This window comes from Ruditapes philippinarum, unplaced genomic scaffold (genome assembly GCF_026571515.1).
Source record: "Ruditapes philippinarum isolate M1 unplaced genomic scaffold, ASM2657151v2 ctg1723_1_1_1_1, whole genome shotgun sequence".
In the NCBI taxonomy this organism is placed as follows: Eukaryota; Metazoa; Mollusca; class Bivalvia; order Venerida; family Veneridae; genus Ruditapes; species Ruditapes philippinarum.
This window is the reverse complement of record NW_026862113.1, coordinates 331,772-347,703: the sequence shown is the minus strand read 5'-3', so window position 1 is coordinate 347,703 and position 15,932 is coordinate 331,772. Positions and strand designations below refer to the sequence as shown.

Here is a 15,932-nt window from a genome sequence, read left to right as displayed (position 1 = left end):
GCAGCAAAATTTTACTATTATTTTTGTTATATGGAAAGTTACAGTTCATTGCATTAATTTCATTTCAACCATCGTCAACCATTGTTTTTGTGAACAGAAACAAAAACTTCACCTGGAGAAACAGAAACAGCTAGATGCTTCGAAAACGGGGGCTTCACTTACACATGCAGGGGCTGGCAGACAGGTGGCAAAGTTCACAGTTGGCCCAGACGAGGATAGTGATGGGAGTGGCACTATGAGGACCGAGGTTCCCATGGGGGATGATGATAATCAGATATCGGAACCTTCACAAGGGGGAACTAGTGAGATAGTAGGAGAACTTGGTAAGTTACGAAATTGTAACCCCTTGTGGCTTAAGGGTTGCCTTTAATGGTTGAGGCATAAGAATTGCAGCCACCGTTAATCTTTGTGTGATTGTAAGAGGCAGCTTAATAGGTTCAAACAAATCTAGTCTATGCATCTCTTAGCTCCACCAGGTGAGGTGGTTTTGACCCCAGGTGTTGCTTTTAAGTTTGTAACACCTGAGGTTTGCCAAAATTATCTATACTGCTTCAGCACCATATGACCAATACTGTCTTTGTGCACCATAAAACTAAGCTATTGTAGACAAGTGACTCTTGATGCGAGAGTTAAAATACAGAGGAGGGTCAGTATGATGGTTAAGAGGTCTATCTCTCAAGCCACTTATCATATGTGTTCAAACCATACTAAGGTCAATTGATGACCAAACTTTTTTCCTCAAGGGGTTTCTTCTAATTGGTTAGTCCAGGAAGTGGTGAAAATGTGGCTAAAATAAGCTTCAAGCTACCATTTTGAGAAAATAATTAATGTTACTAAAAGTTGTTGATTGTATATGCATATTCAGACATACCAATATTGCTGTTTTTCAGTGGGATTTATTTATTTATTCAGCATGGGGTAGTGGCATAAGATTCACAAAGGTTTCTATAAGTTGATATTTAGTAAAAAGGGGGAAGGGCACAAAATACAAAATGTTTTCTTAAAGCTATTATTTAGTCAAAAGGAAATTAAAGGATTTTTGAGCCCTAATTGATTAATAAAGGACTTTTTAATGAAATGAAATAGCTTAAGAATGATAATTTATATAAAATGGTTAAAAGACTCCGGACCTCAATGCCAAGGTCATATTGAAATGAGATAAAATCAGCTATTGTCACCGTTGACAGCTATATTTAGATTCCCTCACAACATTTTTCATGGTTAACATGAATGTTTAATCAACTTGATAATTTGATATGAAAAAAATGTTTGTAAAATTGAAGATGAAATTTAATTTATTATGTTATTTGTTAGCTATACAATTGTGTGTATTCTTCCTAAATGTTTGAGAATGTAGACCACTAGACCTTATACAAATATTGTTGTAATTGTAGATGATGAAGATTTTGATATAGCAGATGAGCAACCATCATCTCATCGCTTAGCAACCAGTATGGGTGTCGATGCTCGAAATATGCAGGTGATGAAAGCGTCATTCTTTGGTGACGAGGATGCCCCTGTCCCTGCATTTGGTAAGTGAAATTTGATTTTATAATGAAACTTATTCTTAGGGCCTTCTTTGGCCGTTTAGTCAGGTCAGTGACACGAATCACGTGCCGTTCCACTTCTATGACTACGAAACCCACCAGGGATTTTTTTACTATGCCCTCGCTCTTTAGGGTCAGTCATATAGACTGCCCTCGTCAGTCTTTCAAGCTGTTCATCCATAGATTGACAAAACAGAGGACACGTTTCTTGTTCTTTCCTGTGAGGAAGCTATCCGGCTAGCTTATGCAAGGTAGAAATTGTACTCCATTTTTCCCACTTATGCCTAAAATATTCATGGAGGGTCACCTGAGGTCTTCATCCAACATTTCAGGTACAAACTTACCAATGTTGAATGTAGGTTAACTTTTTTCTTTGCATTAAAAAGTAAATAAATATAATGTAAAAGTACTCTCAAAACTGCTCGGTCTAATTGGAAAGCAATTCTTTTCATTTAAATGCAAACCCATATCAACTATAATTTGCTCTCATAAATAGATACACATGTACTACTGTATATTGCTGGTGTAAATATACTAATCATGCAGGTAACCTGTATTATTTTCAATGAAATTGTATCAAAGGATGTAAAGCAAATATTTTAAATATATTTTTCTGAATTACCCACATTTTCTTATGTAAGGTTCTTTTAAAGTAAGTACACATGCACTTAAAATTACAGCAGTATACAGATTATTGATTCATCTTTCAGACGGTTCAATGTTTTCCAAGAAGCAAGGTTCTCAGATTGGTTCACCATTGCTTAGACAGGTGGATAGTCCCAGTCTGTTCAGTTCTAGCCTGAAATCGAAATACATGTCACCAGTCAAAATTGTTAATGTGCCGCAAAAGGAAATAAGTAAAGAAAAGAGTAAGTATTATCAAGAGCTTATATATCAAGATTATTTGATATATATTAGCATTTCTTACAAGCAATTAGAGTGAAATACTTTGTTGTTTTAAAAAGATTTTGTTTGGTAACTGAAGTGAGATCAAGACAAATCAAATCCACGTTTGTAAATTACTGTGAATTCACTTAATTTTGTGGGCATGAAATTTTGTGTTTTTTCACAAAGATAATTTTTGTTGGTACTTAAATTTGAGGACTGTTTATTTTTCTAAAAGTTAAAATGTAAATAATGTCATGCAAAATAATCTTACAGCAGACAAACTGAAATTGATTTGGATCTCAAATCTGTGGATTGAACTATCCAGGACAACCACAAAATTTAGTGCCCCACAAATGTGATGATTTTGCATTTATACATTTTTTTAGAGAGAAAGGACATTTTGCTAATATGTTAATAGAATCATTTGGAGTCTTTTGTATTGATAATAGTTATTTGCAATCTTCTAAAAACCTCTTACAATATTTATGGTGATAAACCTTATCAACAGTCTGACCTAGATACATTTTTTGTCCGCTTCACATTTGTATTTATTTTACATTTAAGTCAGAAAAGAACTTGAAATGGACAGTTCTGGATTTTAAGGACAGCTTCATTGTACAGATTCAATAGAAAGAGGTATAATTGCTTGTATTAAAAAGAACTCAGAGATGATGTTGTGTTGAAAAATCTTATGATATTTTGCAGGTTTATTTTCTCCCAGACTCATTACTCCAGAGCCGATCAGAGCTACCAGGTCGCCTCAGACCTTCCACCCACCTGTAAAGGAGTACATGTTACTAGAGAGTGGCATGACACCACAAGATTATCAGCAAAGAGTTGTTGGGGCTAGGGTTGAAAAGGTCATTCCAACAATAACGGAGAGTTTCACTCACATGAAGCAGAAACTTCTCGTAGATGCTGGCATGTTTATGGGAAGATCATTCCGTGTTGGTTGGGGACCAGGCTGGACCCTGGCTCATTGTGGAGACATTGTACAACCTAAAGATTCTGGTAGGTTGTATATATATGTACTTAATGGTGGAAATAATTTGTTTTTATAGCGTCATCAGATTATACATGTGAGAAAGCTATTCAGCAAGGTTACAGAATGTCTGTATTTCTACTCAGGTTCCCATTTGTAGACTGAAACAATATACAGAGGGGCACTTAAGGTCTTCCTCCACCATTAAAGCTGAAAGGTTGCCATATGGCCTGTTCTGTGTTGGTGCGATGTTAAACCCCTATATTATATCCCTATTTCTATGTTGCTTTTAATTAAATATCAGTACTAAAAAAAGTGGAGTGTTCTGTCTGCTGACAGGTCTTGTTACATATCTATTACCACCCACTGTTGATGTTGCCATGTAAGGCCAGTGGGTATATCTAATCTTATCTTGTTATTTAAATTGTCAGTGTTTGTCAAATATTTTTTGCATGAAATATCAGAAAATCTACTAAGGTTCATTGTATTTCTTATATTGTAGTTAATAGTTTTAAGCCCCTTTTAAAAAATAAAACAGTATCTAATGGCTGCAGTGTGTTAAAACAATGAGAAATTTAACTGCAAGTTTTAACTATGTTCATTTAACAGAGGAGGAAAAGCCTACAAACACATTTAGTTTATTTGCCGGAGGTCAGAAACGGAGCCCGACACAGGGGGAGACACGCTGGAACGTACATTTACAGAAAATCAACATTGCTGATCATATACAATCTATCGACAAAACTGTCATTGTAAGTTAATACTGTGTTATTTCATATTCTTTAAGTGTTTGTTAGCGGTATGGTGTAAGTAATTAATAGTTAAAGAAAATCAGAGGCTTAAAATGGAGTGAGTGATGTACTTTGAATGAAATTTGTAGAGTGATATAAGTGAGCAATATACAAAAATATTTGTATACAATAAATGAGATGTACAGTGAGTGATATACAGTGAGTGATCTGTAGTGAGTGATATACACAGTGAGAGATATACACAGTGACCGAAATACAGTGATCTGTAGTGAGTGATATACACAGTGAGCAAAATACAGTGATCTGTAGTAAGTGATCTGTAGTGAGTGATATACACAGTGAGCGAAATACAGTGATCTGTAGTGAGTGATATACAGTGAGTGATCTTAAGTAAATGATATATTAAAGACCGTGAGTGGTATACAGTGAGTAATATACACAGTGAGTGATCTGTAGAGAGTGATATACACAGTGAGTGATATACACTGTGAGGTGATCTGTAGTGAAGGATATACACAGTGAGTGGTATACACAGTGAGTGATCTGTTGTGAGTGATATACACAGTGAGTGATCTGTAGTGAGTGATATACACAGTGAGTGATATACACAGTGAGTGATATACACTGTGAGGTGATCTGAAGTGAGTGATATACACAGTGAGTAATTAACAGATATTTTATGTGTAGTGAATGATATGCTGCAGGTTATATGTAGAGAAATACACTAAGTGATATACAGTGAGTAATATACAGTGACTGATATACAGTGAGTGATGTGTAGTGAGTGATGTGCCGCAAGTTATCTGTAGTGAGTTATATACAGTGAGAGAAATACACTGAGTGATATACAGTGAGTAATATGCAGTGACTGATATACAGTGAGTGATGTGTAGTGCGTGATATGCTGAGAGTGATCTCTAGTGGGTGAAATACAATGATATACAGAGTGTAATATACAGAGATATGCAGTCTGTAGTGAGTAAAATACAGAGGTTGATATGTAGTGTGTGATATGAAAAATATCTCAGTGAAAAATCATAAATAAATATTTTTGTTTCAGCAAAATCACCGTGAAATGTTAGAGATACAATTGGTTCATTCAAGGAGTACAAGGGAAGGCAACTGTCCTGTATTTACTCCATCTGTTGGAGTAGAGGCCTTGCATCAATATGCTGAGAGAAATCAAGATGAACTAGAAACATTAGGTATGACAAATGCTACAATTCATATTTCTACAGTCAAATTTTATTATGTAAGATTTAGAGTGATTGAAGCAAATTTCCATATGAAATTTAGCAAAATAAATTTAAGGAAGATTCTATGTTACATTGATGAAATTAAAGGAAAATTAATTAATATTTTGAGAGCTCACTGAAACGTTTTTGGTAGCCAAGCCACTTTGAGAACAAGATAAATATAGTCCTTGATGCTATTTTGTTTATTTATGCAGGTTCCCATCCAGATGAGGCTAGTGTGAAACATATGGGTATGGTGTGGGACCTTTGTGTAGCATTATGGGGAAATATGCCAGAGTTTAAAGATACAGGTTAGTATGAAGATATTTAACATATACATCTTTGAAAGATTACTGTGAATTCGCTTAATTTTGTGGGCATGAAATTTCGTGGTTTTGTCACAAAGAATATTTTCATGCGTTCATAAATTTGTGGACTGTTTATTTTTCCAAAAAGTAAAATGTAAAAATGTGATGCAAAAATATCTTACAGCAGATGAAATGAAATTTTGTTTGATTCTTACAAAAAAAAACCAGGAAAATTAGTTCCCACAAATATTAATGATGTTGCAGTATATAAGAAATTCTGCACATTTATACAAGTTCAACTTCATGGATATTAATATTGAAACTCAAACTAACAATGCATAGATCAATTTTCATAGCAGAAATAGTCCATTTTACAATTATAGCAATTTTAAGGGTTACAGTGTTTTCCCATTAGAGTTATTTTTCTCTTTTCCTTATTTAGATGTTGAGAGGGATTCATACCTATACCACAATGCTCGTAGAGAGGCATTCACAAGATGGCTGTCTTCTGTATCAGCCGATATAATCAGAGAGGAAGTTCAAGAAAGTAAATATAAGGTAGGTAAACGAGTTTATGCATAATTATTTTGATTATACAAATATAAAAGTATAATAGTTAGAAAATAATTGTATATAGTTGTCTTAACAAGGGTTTATAAGTTTCTTTAATTATACTTTTGAAAGTGTATTATTAAGGAAGAATGTTTCAATGTTCGAAAAATATTACTAAAGCAAACCTTGCCTTTATGATATTCCAACAATTGAAGCTAAAAATTTACCTTCAATTTGGGTGTATATTTTCAAAGTTTGGAAGAATCAGTTACTATTTTCTTATTGGGGTAAGGGTGAAATAGTGCCTTTGGGTGAAGTTGAAATAAGCAGTAATTCCTTTCCAAAATGTCATTATATTAATATAAAAATGGAAAATAGTATCAATATAAATTAGGACAAAAGATGTTTGTAACATTTCTCAAATTTTGCAAAACCAAAAAGTGAAAAAGATTGTGAAGGAAATTTTATGCTTTTATTTGACATATTTTTGGAGCATGAAATTTTGTATACTTACATTTGAATACAGGACCAAGGTCATCTACAAGCCATTTTGAGTTGTCTGACAGGCCATCAAGTAACAGAGGCATGCAATTTGGCACAGAAGTCTGGCGATCACAGACTCGCACTTCTGCTTGCTGAGGCTGTAAGCAACTACCTACCTAGACAGATGGTCTCAAAACAACTGGAAGAGTTAATTGAGCTTGGGGTAAGTAATAAAAAACCCAGATTATTTCTTTTATATAAAATGCATAGAAAATGAGAAACTTTTACAGAGTAGATGTTTTGCTTGACTTATTGAAAAATAGTAAGACTATTTCATACAGTCATGACATTGTTTAAGTAACAGACTTGGTTGACATTTGTTATACTAGTAGCAGGACAGTAATGGTTATAGCTTGACTATTGGAAGAATAGGGAGAGCTTTTGAACGCACCAAGGCATTGGTGTCACACTTTTGCAAATAAGTTGATGTCTCAAAAACGCATGTAAGGGATGAATTTAAACATCACACACTTATTTCAGATCATAGTAGGAGGTCATTTTTCAAGGACCATACCTCTAACTTGGATTTTGACAGAATTATGGCCCGTTTTGAACCTAGAAAATTCTACATTATCTATGATCTTGTGTTATTATCAAGCACTGAGAATAGTTGTGCTTGCTGACAGCTCTTGTCATAACAAACTATATGTTCATGTCTGGAAAAAATACATTTTGACATTCTAATTTTGTACCATGTTATATGACATTGCTGTAAATGCCCAGTTCTTTTTGCTTTTCAGGATGATACTTTCTACAATCAGACAAGGCTGAAGATTTACAGTTTATTGGCCGGACAACTTGTGTTGCCTTGTAATACTGTGACAATAAATACATGTGAAGGAATGGACTGGAAGAGAGCATTGGCATTGCATTTATGGTAAATGATCTGGGTGTTTTGTTTGCTTTTTGGCTTTTTGCATGAATTAAACATTAGAAAGATCATAATATTATGCATGTTTCTAGTGCAGATGTATATTCAAGTTAAATTGTATTTTTAGTCAAGCTCTAGGTTATTGTAATGGCACTAATTTCATACAAATTCTTACAAGATTACTAATAATATGTTTAACAACAGACATATGCCACCAGGATAAACTTGGGCAAATCAAAAGAACTATATAGTTGGCATACTAAGATGTGCACGATTTTATACATGAAAACAGAGATTTTGTTAGTAGTTAGGAAATGATTATAAGATTGTATATTTACTTAAATGTGACTAAAAATTTGAATTGCTTTCAAATACTTTTTTTCTCAATGAACAGGTATTGCTGCCAACTAGAGGCACCTATACAAGAAGCTGTAGAACTTTATGAACGAGCATTCAAAGGGTCACATGAGAATCAGATATATTCCCGCCCACCGTTACCGCCGTACATCGAGGCCGAGGACTCCGGCGAGATGGAATTCTCCGTAAGAGATACATGCTATCACTTGCTGTGTCTGTACTGTCAGAAATGTCATCAGTTAGAACGTCTTCTGAATCCTACTACGTCTACAGCAAGCCATCTAGATTATAGACTTAGGTTTGTTATTGAATAATTCTATTTATTGATCTTTCGTTGTGTATTTATTGATCTTTCGTTGTGGTACAAGGATTTAGTTTATATGTTATTTATGTAAAGGAACTCCGCTGAGGTACAAATGCCTTATGTTACTGGTTTAATTTGGGTATATTATTTGAAGAATTCAATACATTGTACTGTGCTTTGAAACTTTTTTACACATTATCCCCAATATGCATATAGTTCTTATATTAATCCTGACTGATAAATATTTTATTTACTATGTTGTACAGTACATCTGGTTCTATTTACAGCTGGCATTTAAGTCAAGTGCTTCAAAGTTTATCGTACAATCACCTGTCAGCGTACCATAGAGCTAGTCTACATATGAACTTCGCAGCACACCTGGAATCTCTAGACCTCTGGGAGTGGGCAGTGTTTGTGGCATTACACATTGAAAACCCTATCAGGTAATTATCATTATTGACTGCAACAAAAATAATATATCAGTGAAGTTAATGGCATCATCTCTCATAGTGACTTATGAAAGATTCTTAAATAGATACAACTTAGCGTTCAAGTTGATATTACTTGATATTTGTGCGATATGATTTCAATATCTCCATATTAACGCATATACACCCAAGAAAATATGTAAAAAAATTGTATCAGATTGCATTACTGTTATTTGGTTGTGTTTGTTCAAAATATATTAATGGATTTCAATCAAATTCAGGAAAACTAAACCTTTGTTTTAAATGCTAGTGGATTGTTGTTAAATTAAAATTCATCTGGAAGAAAAATCTGGAGAAGTTCACAAAAATACCCATAACAAATACATAATCTTGCAATAAAACTTTAGAGGTAAAGCAGACTTTCAAGTACATTTACACAATAATTTTATATACATGTATTTCTTTAAGAAATAGTCAAATTATAAGGAATTGGAAATTTAATTTAAGGACAAATTAGATCAACTTGACACACTTATTTTCTGTTTGGAATGTCTATGATTAAATTTTATCATATTAGAATTTATATTTTAAATATTTGCTTATATACATCAGATAGAAACATGTTGGTAGAAGGTATTTAGGATATTTTGATTAATGTTTTTCAGTCGAGAATCAGCTGTGCGCAACATTCTAAATCGTCACATTCAGTTGTCATCATCTGAGTTATACATAGAGAAAGAGGAATTATTGAATGAACGTTTGTTGGTACCTCTTGAATGGATACATAGTGCTAAGGTAATTGTATACAACTATATATATATATATTATTCAATATATTGATCCTTTGCAAGTTTAAATAATTTGCTTCTCTGTTCTTTTCAGAGAAAACTGTCAAACAGTATTAACTTTTGAGTAATCTTTTTTTCAAATGGATATATAAGGCATGTAAGTGAGATGCTAACATCGAATAATTTGACCTTCACTGCTTGGGGTAAATATCACCCTTGAAACATAAGATTTTCATGTGATAAAGTTAGCTTAAGAAAGGTTGGTGCTTGCTTGTGTCTAAAATAATGCATGGAAGACACCTGAGGTCTTCTTCGATCAGAAGGACTGGAAAATTTGCCATATGACTTTGATACTGTAAATGTGACTTCAAAAAAAAAAAAAAAAAATTACAACTCCTCACAAGTTGGCTTATGTTTCAAGGCTATAAAACAATCAGCCTGATTTAAAGCAGAAATTCTAGAGCTAAGTGTTCTAGTGAATTGGTTAAACAGCTGACTTATTCAGAGATACTTGTAGGGTGGGCCGATTTTATCTATGTCAATTGACCTGTGATCTTAATAGAGTGGCAAATGCAAGGAAAGAAACATTCTTGATAATCAAAAAAGCAGATGCTACGAGTCACATTATGAACATTATAATAACATTATTACATGTATATATCTGATTTCAGGCACTGAGAGCAAACTATGAATCCAAGCCTCAAGAAGAAGCCTGGCATTTATTAAAGGCTGGACAATGGAATAAAAGTCATGAGGTTATAATGAGATATATAGCCCCTGATGCAATTATACATGGTATGATTATATGTTTATAAATTTCTTTCATCTGACTCTTAGTTTATACACAACTTATTTTAGTTTGATTATGTAGGAAGTTATAAGCTTACAGACACACTCTTTATTAGTTCTTTTAACCAATCATTAAAAAGCAATAAGTGTAAAATTTCTTGTTCAAGGATATGATGGCTTGCTCCTGACAGGGTTTGAACCCACGCGACTAGGAATCCTAAGACTTCGAGTCTAATGTATTAACCACGACCATGGCTCTGCTGGATATTCTATATCCTCATGTAATGCAACAGCACTTTAATTTTCCTGAAGGTCAGTTAGGAAATCTTTAGTTGTTTCCCAACTGTACTTAATCTTATTTGGCCTTGAGATAGAGTAAACCATGTATTTATGAGATTGAGGGTGCCATCCCTAGCTCTTATAAAACAAGCATGTATTGCTCTTGATATACATATAGTGCACAGTAAAAGAAAAAATATTCAGGTTGGTGTTTTAACACTCGTATTTTAGGTGTAACATGATTGACTATAATTATTGGTTTAATGTTTATTCCAGAACGTCATGACTACTTGTACGAGTTCCTGGCAGAGTTATCTGCCCCCGTTCGAAGTGCTACAATATTAGACTGGCATATTGCTGGAAGTGTTTACCTGGAGTATATTAACATCTCTAATAGTATGAAGCAACTTTCTAAGGTACATAAATTTATTGCTTACTATGCATTTTTTAGCTCGACTTTTCTATGAAAAGGGGAGCTATCCTACTCGCCCCGGCGTCGGCGTTGGCGTCACACCTTGGTTAAGTTTTTCGTACCACCCCACTTTATTTCAGAAGTATTACAAGTATGGCTTTGAAACTTACCATACTTGTTCACCATCATAACCTCCATCTACAGACAAGAGTACATAACTCTGTCAAGGTTTTTGACAGAATTATGGCCCTTTTTTGACTTAGAAAGTGTATTGAGCTTGGTTAAGTTTTTTGTACCACCTCACTTTATTTCAAAACCATTGGAGGTATTGCTTTGAAACTGACCATACTTGTTTACCATCACGACCTTCATCAACAGACAAGAGGACATAACTCTGTCAAGGTTTTTGACAGAATTATGCCCCTTTTTGACTTAGAAAATACATTGAATATCGGTAAAATCCACTTATTGCCTTAACCCTTTGAGATATTGCTTTGAAACTTTTAATGCTATTTCACATCATTACCCCCATCTGTACGCAAGAGAAGGTAACTCTGTCAAGGATTTGTTTTAAAAATTAAGGCCTTTTATCGACTTACAATCTTGGTTAAGTTTTTAGTACCAGTCCACTTTTTGACTGAACTGTTTGAGATATTAATTTGAAAGTTGGAATACTTGTTTACAATCATGATTCCCAAACATGTCCAGGAGAAGGTAATTCTGTCAAAGATTTTATTTGAATTATGGCCCTTAACTGTCAATGTTTTGTATTATAGGCAAGCACTAAAGCTTGATAAAATTTATCTATTACTTGTATTATAAGGTAACTATAATACTTTCACATACAAAGTCAAATCTATATATTATGCTGATTGTACAAAAATATACTGCTTCCTTGGCATAGATTTCTTGAAAAATTATGTTATTATGTCATTTACCAAGGTGTTCTGAGTGACGTAAAAATACCTTATTCTCTCAAAGTGGGTTTAATACTATTAAATTTATTTAAGGCTCAACTCAGTTTTTTTTTCTTTCTTACCAGCCCTCTTTTGACTTAAACATTTCAAACTTTGCTGCAGTGTTCAAGGGTATCACACAATTCAGTAAAATAATTCTTCACTAAATATCTTAATGCTCATGGCCATTGTTCACTTTAAAAATACAGAGATTCTTGTATTGCCTTTTACTGCAAAAACTTTTTTTATTGGCAAGCAATAAAAAAGTCGAGCGCGCTGTCTTACGGACAGCTCTTGTTCAATGAACTTTTTGCACTGACACAGATATTCCAGGGGTTGATGGTTTGATCCTTTAGCAAGGCAGAATTTCTCTGTGATAATTAGTCTAATGGTCATTTGTCTCTTACTGCTGATTCAGAAATCATGTTTAATTACAAGAGGGTCACTTGCTGAGAAATTGGTAATTATTGGTTAGTTATCCACGAAAGCATGTTAGGTTGTTTTGATTGCCAAGATATGACCAAAAATGAGTTAAAAATCCTTGGGGGGGGGGGGGGGGGGACAACAGAAAAACAAGCAGACATTTTTATAATACAGCAAATTTTCTTAATTTGAAAAAAAATAACTTCATAAATTGACAGCATCCATATATAATTATATAGTTTTTATAATACTGCACATTTGTAACGTTGCTTTTCATTGGATAATCGCGATGTTTACATAGTTTTATATACATGGCTGCTGTTGATTTGAGTTATAGGGTCATCAAAACCTTGATATTTTGATAGGTATACTATGTGTGTATTCCAGTATTGTCTTGGTGTATGAAAAAAATATCTTGCACATCTTAATTTGTTATAGGCTGGTGAGCCAAACTTGTATGAATTAGACAAACTACTACCTGAAGTGAAATCATTGTGTACTAAAGTGGGAAGTATTCCATGTAGAAACTCCAAGGACAGGTAGAGTTTAATCTTCTTAAGATATAATTAAATATGATTAATATAAAATCTATACATGTACAAAAGAAAAAGAAGAATTACTCTGATAAAGATTTTCTTTCCAGCCAATTGTTTGATCACCTTGTCCTATAGGGCAATAGATATGTGATTATTTAAACATTAATTTTTAACTTAAATATCACATTATCTTTTTCTTCTACTTCTTACGTTAATATACAGATGTCTAGCTCTAACAGTATTTTAAAGGATAGTTCTTTTTAAAAAAAGTTCCAAGAGACTACATTATTGTACACAATGGACTGGTATAATTTCAAAATCTAATTTCTGTTGTTGTTTTTTTCTTTTTGCAAAACCAGTTTATGTCAAATAAATGTATATTTTCAGATTGTGTCAGTCAGAAATGGGAAAGAAAGCGACAAACTTTTTACGCCTGATTCTCACATTTCAAGCTGAAGCCAATGGGGAGCCCCAGCCTCCAATGAGGTAAGCTTTTGTAATATTTCATTATAAACTTTCCTACATAGTTCAGCTTCTAGTGTAAGAAAAAGAAGATGACCTTGACTTTAGATTAAAAATGCATTCAAGACATTTACTTCTGTATGTTAATACTAGGAAAAACCTTTAGTGCAACTGTCTGAAAAAGATACACAATTTGAAGAAGGCAAAATCAATGGCCTTTATTGCCCAGGTTGTTCCGCAGCCTGTATGGACAAGTGAAAATTTTCAAAATTTACTGTATAAATATCATATGGACAAATTTAAAAAAATGCTTTAGTTTAAAACGGACAAATAAGTCCAAATCAAATTTTGCCGGCCCTGTCAATGAAGCAGTTACTTTTAATATCCAGCATTCATGAATGAAAATTAAAGAAATAAAACTATGATACTATTTATATTTCAGGCTACTAGCACCTTACATTAGAAATTTACAGATGCCAGAAGACTACATCTTACATGAACTTCGAGCATTGACTAGAAGCTACACAATGGAACAGGCTGTTGCATGAAAAAATAGCATAACTAAAAATTATAATATTATAGTCTGTTTCAATGAGACTATCATCAATTTAACTTGTTAAATACCGAGAACTTGTAAAACTGTTGAAAAAAAATCCATTCTTGAAGTATTTGGATTATTTACTTCTTTCTTCACAGATTTTGTGTTCGTTTGATTTATAGGAAATTTGACATAAATCAAGATGTAATATTGTTTCGTGTAATTCCCCATAGTACTGCATATAATCTTTGCTTTAAACATAAATCCAAATATTTCATCTTTTTTTTTTTTAAAAAATAGCTTTATTCTGGGACATACAACTTATCGTATATCCCAGCTTTATTGCAGTTTAGTTAATTATGATAAAATGTACATGTATATATTTTTGTTTGATCTGGTTGCCCAACTGTTATGCCCAAGCTAGGCAAGCTGGTTCCCTAACTATTATGAAGTATCTCCAGACCTCAAAAAGTTGATGTCTCAATGATGAAAAAAGCCACAAAGAAATTCAAGTTTAAATAAAATGTCTATATAACCTTGTTGTAACAAGTCTTCAAAATTTCATATTGCTAAAGTGTAAAGGCACATGGTTTTATACTGTTGTAGTTGATATCGCATTGATCATGTACTTTGTAATTTGTTGGGTTTTTTCCCCCAAAAATTTATATTTCACAAATGACATTCTATTCTTAAGGACTAGGAAAATGTTTATTGATTCATGATTGTGATTGTAAAATCTCAAAGTATTTCTGTATATATTTTCCACGAGTTATAGTAAGGAAGCTGTCTAGTTAGCTTACGCAACATTGATGCTTCTACTTACTTAAAGGTGCCTGTAATAATTCACAAAGGGGCACCTGATGTCTTCTTCCTCCAGTTATGTTGGAAAGTTGCCATATGACCAATACGATGTTGGTGTGACAAAAGAAAAAAATATTTGTGATCAAGTGAGCATTGTCATTTGCAAGATTTGTATTTACGATGTACATATTTATTGGTGATAATGTGGCAATGTATTGACTATGTCAATTGTCAGTCAGTGTTTATAATTGTATACATTTTGTTGTGTAAAATATGCGATGATTTTTGATTTTCCATCATTTTTGTCATTTTCCATTTCACTAATTAACTTGTACTGCTTTGTTGTATGTACATTTTTAATGGGAAGTTTCTGTTTTTATAGAAATAATTGAAATTATATATGTACATGGTAGTTTACTGGGACATATGTAATACTGATGACTCAGCACTATTCATTTGAGGATTTAACCTTTAGTGAAAGCAGTGATGAAGAAAACTCTAACCTCTAGCAAAATTTAAGGAGGGTAAACATCAACCAACAGCCTCGATTTTGAGAAGAACTTTGCTAGAATTGCTTATTTTGAAAAGTGAAAAGCTGGTGTAAGTTTGGATTTTTTAGGGAAAACTTTAGGGAGCTTAGAGGTTTATTTTATACAAAAATTATGTAATTTTGATGATAAGAAACTTTTTAACTTAATTTACCACATTAACCCTGGAACCTAAAGTATTTAGCCTTTGCCACCAGTACAGATGCAAATTCTGACTAGGCTCTCTTGCAGTGCAATATTTGCATTTTTATACTGAAATTCTCCTCTGAATTCAAAGCTTCTGGTCAAATCCATTAGACAAATTTAACAGGTTAAAGGTAAGACTTTGAAAATGTATTTTACAGAAAAGGCGATGTATATATGAAATGAGCAACATGATAAAAGCACTAATTATGTTTACAATTTGAAACCCAGATCATGCATCTGTTTTTTGTTTGACATAATATGTATTTGTTTTCATTGTCAGTGAATATTTGCATCTTTTTCGTGTACTTTTCAAAATTGTATGTATATATGTAAAAATTTTGTTTGAAAAAAATAAATGGTGAACAAAACTTGCTGGATTTTTATATGTATTTTAACAGAAAATTATCAAATATGATGATAAGATAAATATTCTAATCTTTATAATTA

General features: G+C 33.0%; 1 protein-coding gene across 1 annotated transcript in view; it reads left to right on the top strand.

The window, feature by feature from the left end:
• Window positions 1–14,236, top strand: part of LOC132717994 (nuclear pore complex protein Nup98-Nup96-like) — a gene marked incomplete at its 5' end in the record, with an annotated part of 32,072 nt that extends 17,836 nt beyond the window's left edge. The window contains 18 exon segments of the mRNA XM_060701604.1: window positions 98–323; window positions 1,395–1,532; window positions 2,258–2,416; window positions 3,141–3,446; window positions 4,027–4,169; window positions 5,230–5,374; window positions 5,620–5,715; window positions 6,155–6,270; window positions 6,791–6,970; window positions 7,548–7,684; window positions 8,073–8,333; window positions 8,627–8,782; window positions 9,433–9,562; window positions 10,227–10,350; window positions 10,900–11,039; window positions 12,853–12,953; window positions 13,338–13,436; window positions 13,855–14,236. Of these exon segments, the coding sequence (XP_060557587.1) occupies window positions 98–323; window positions 1,395–1,532; window positions 2,258–2,416; window positions 3,141–3,446; window positions 4,027–4,169; window positions 5,230–5,374; window positions 5,620–5,715; window positions 6,155–6,270; window positions 6,791–6,970; window positions 7,548–7,684; window positions 8,073–8,333; window positions 8,627–8,782; window positions 9,433–9,562; window positions 10,227–10,350; window positions 10,900–11,039; window positions 12,853–12,953; window positions 13,338–13,436; window positions 13,855–13,960 (2,763 nt within the window).
• Window positions 14,237–15,932: the final 1,696 nt, after the last annotated feature.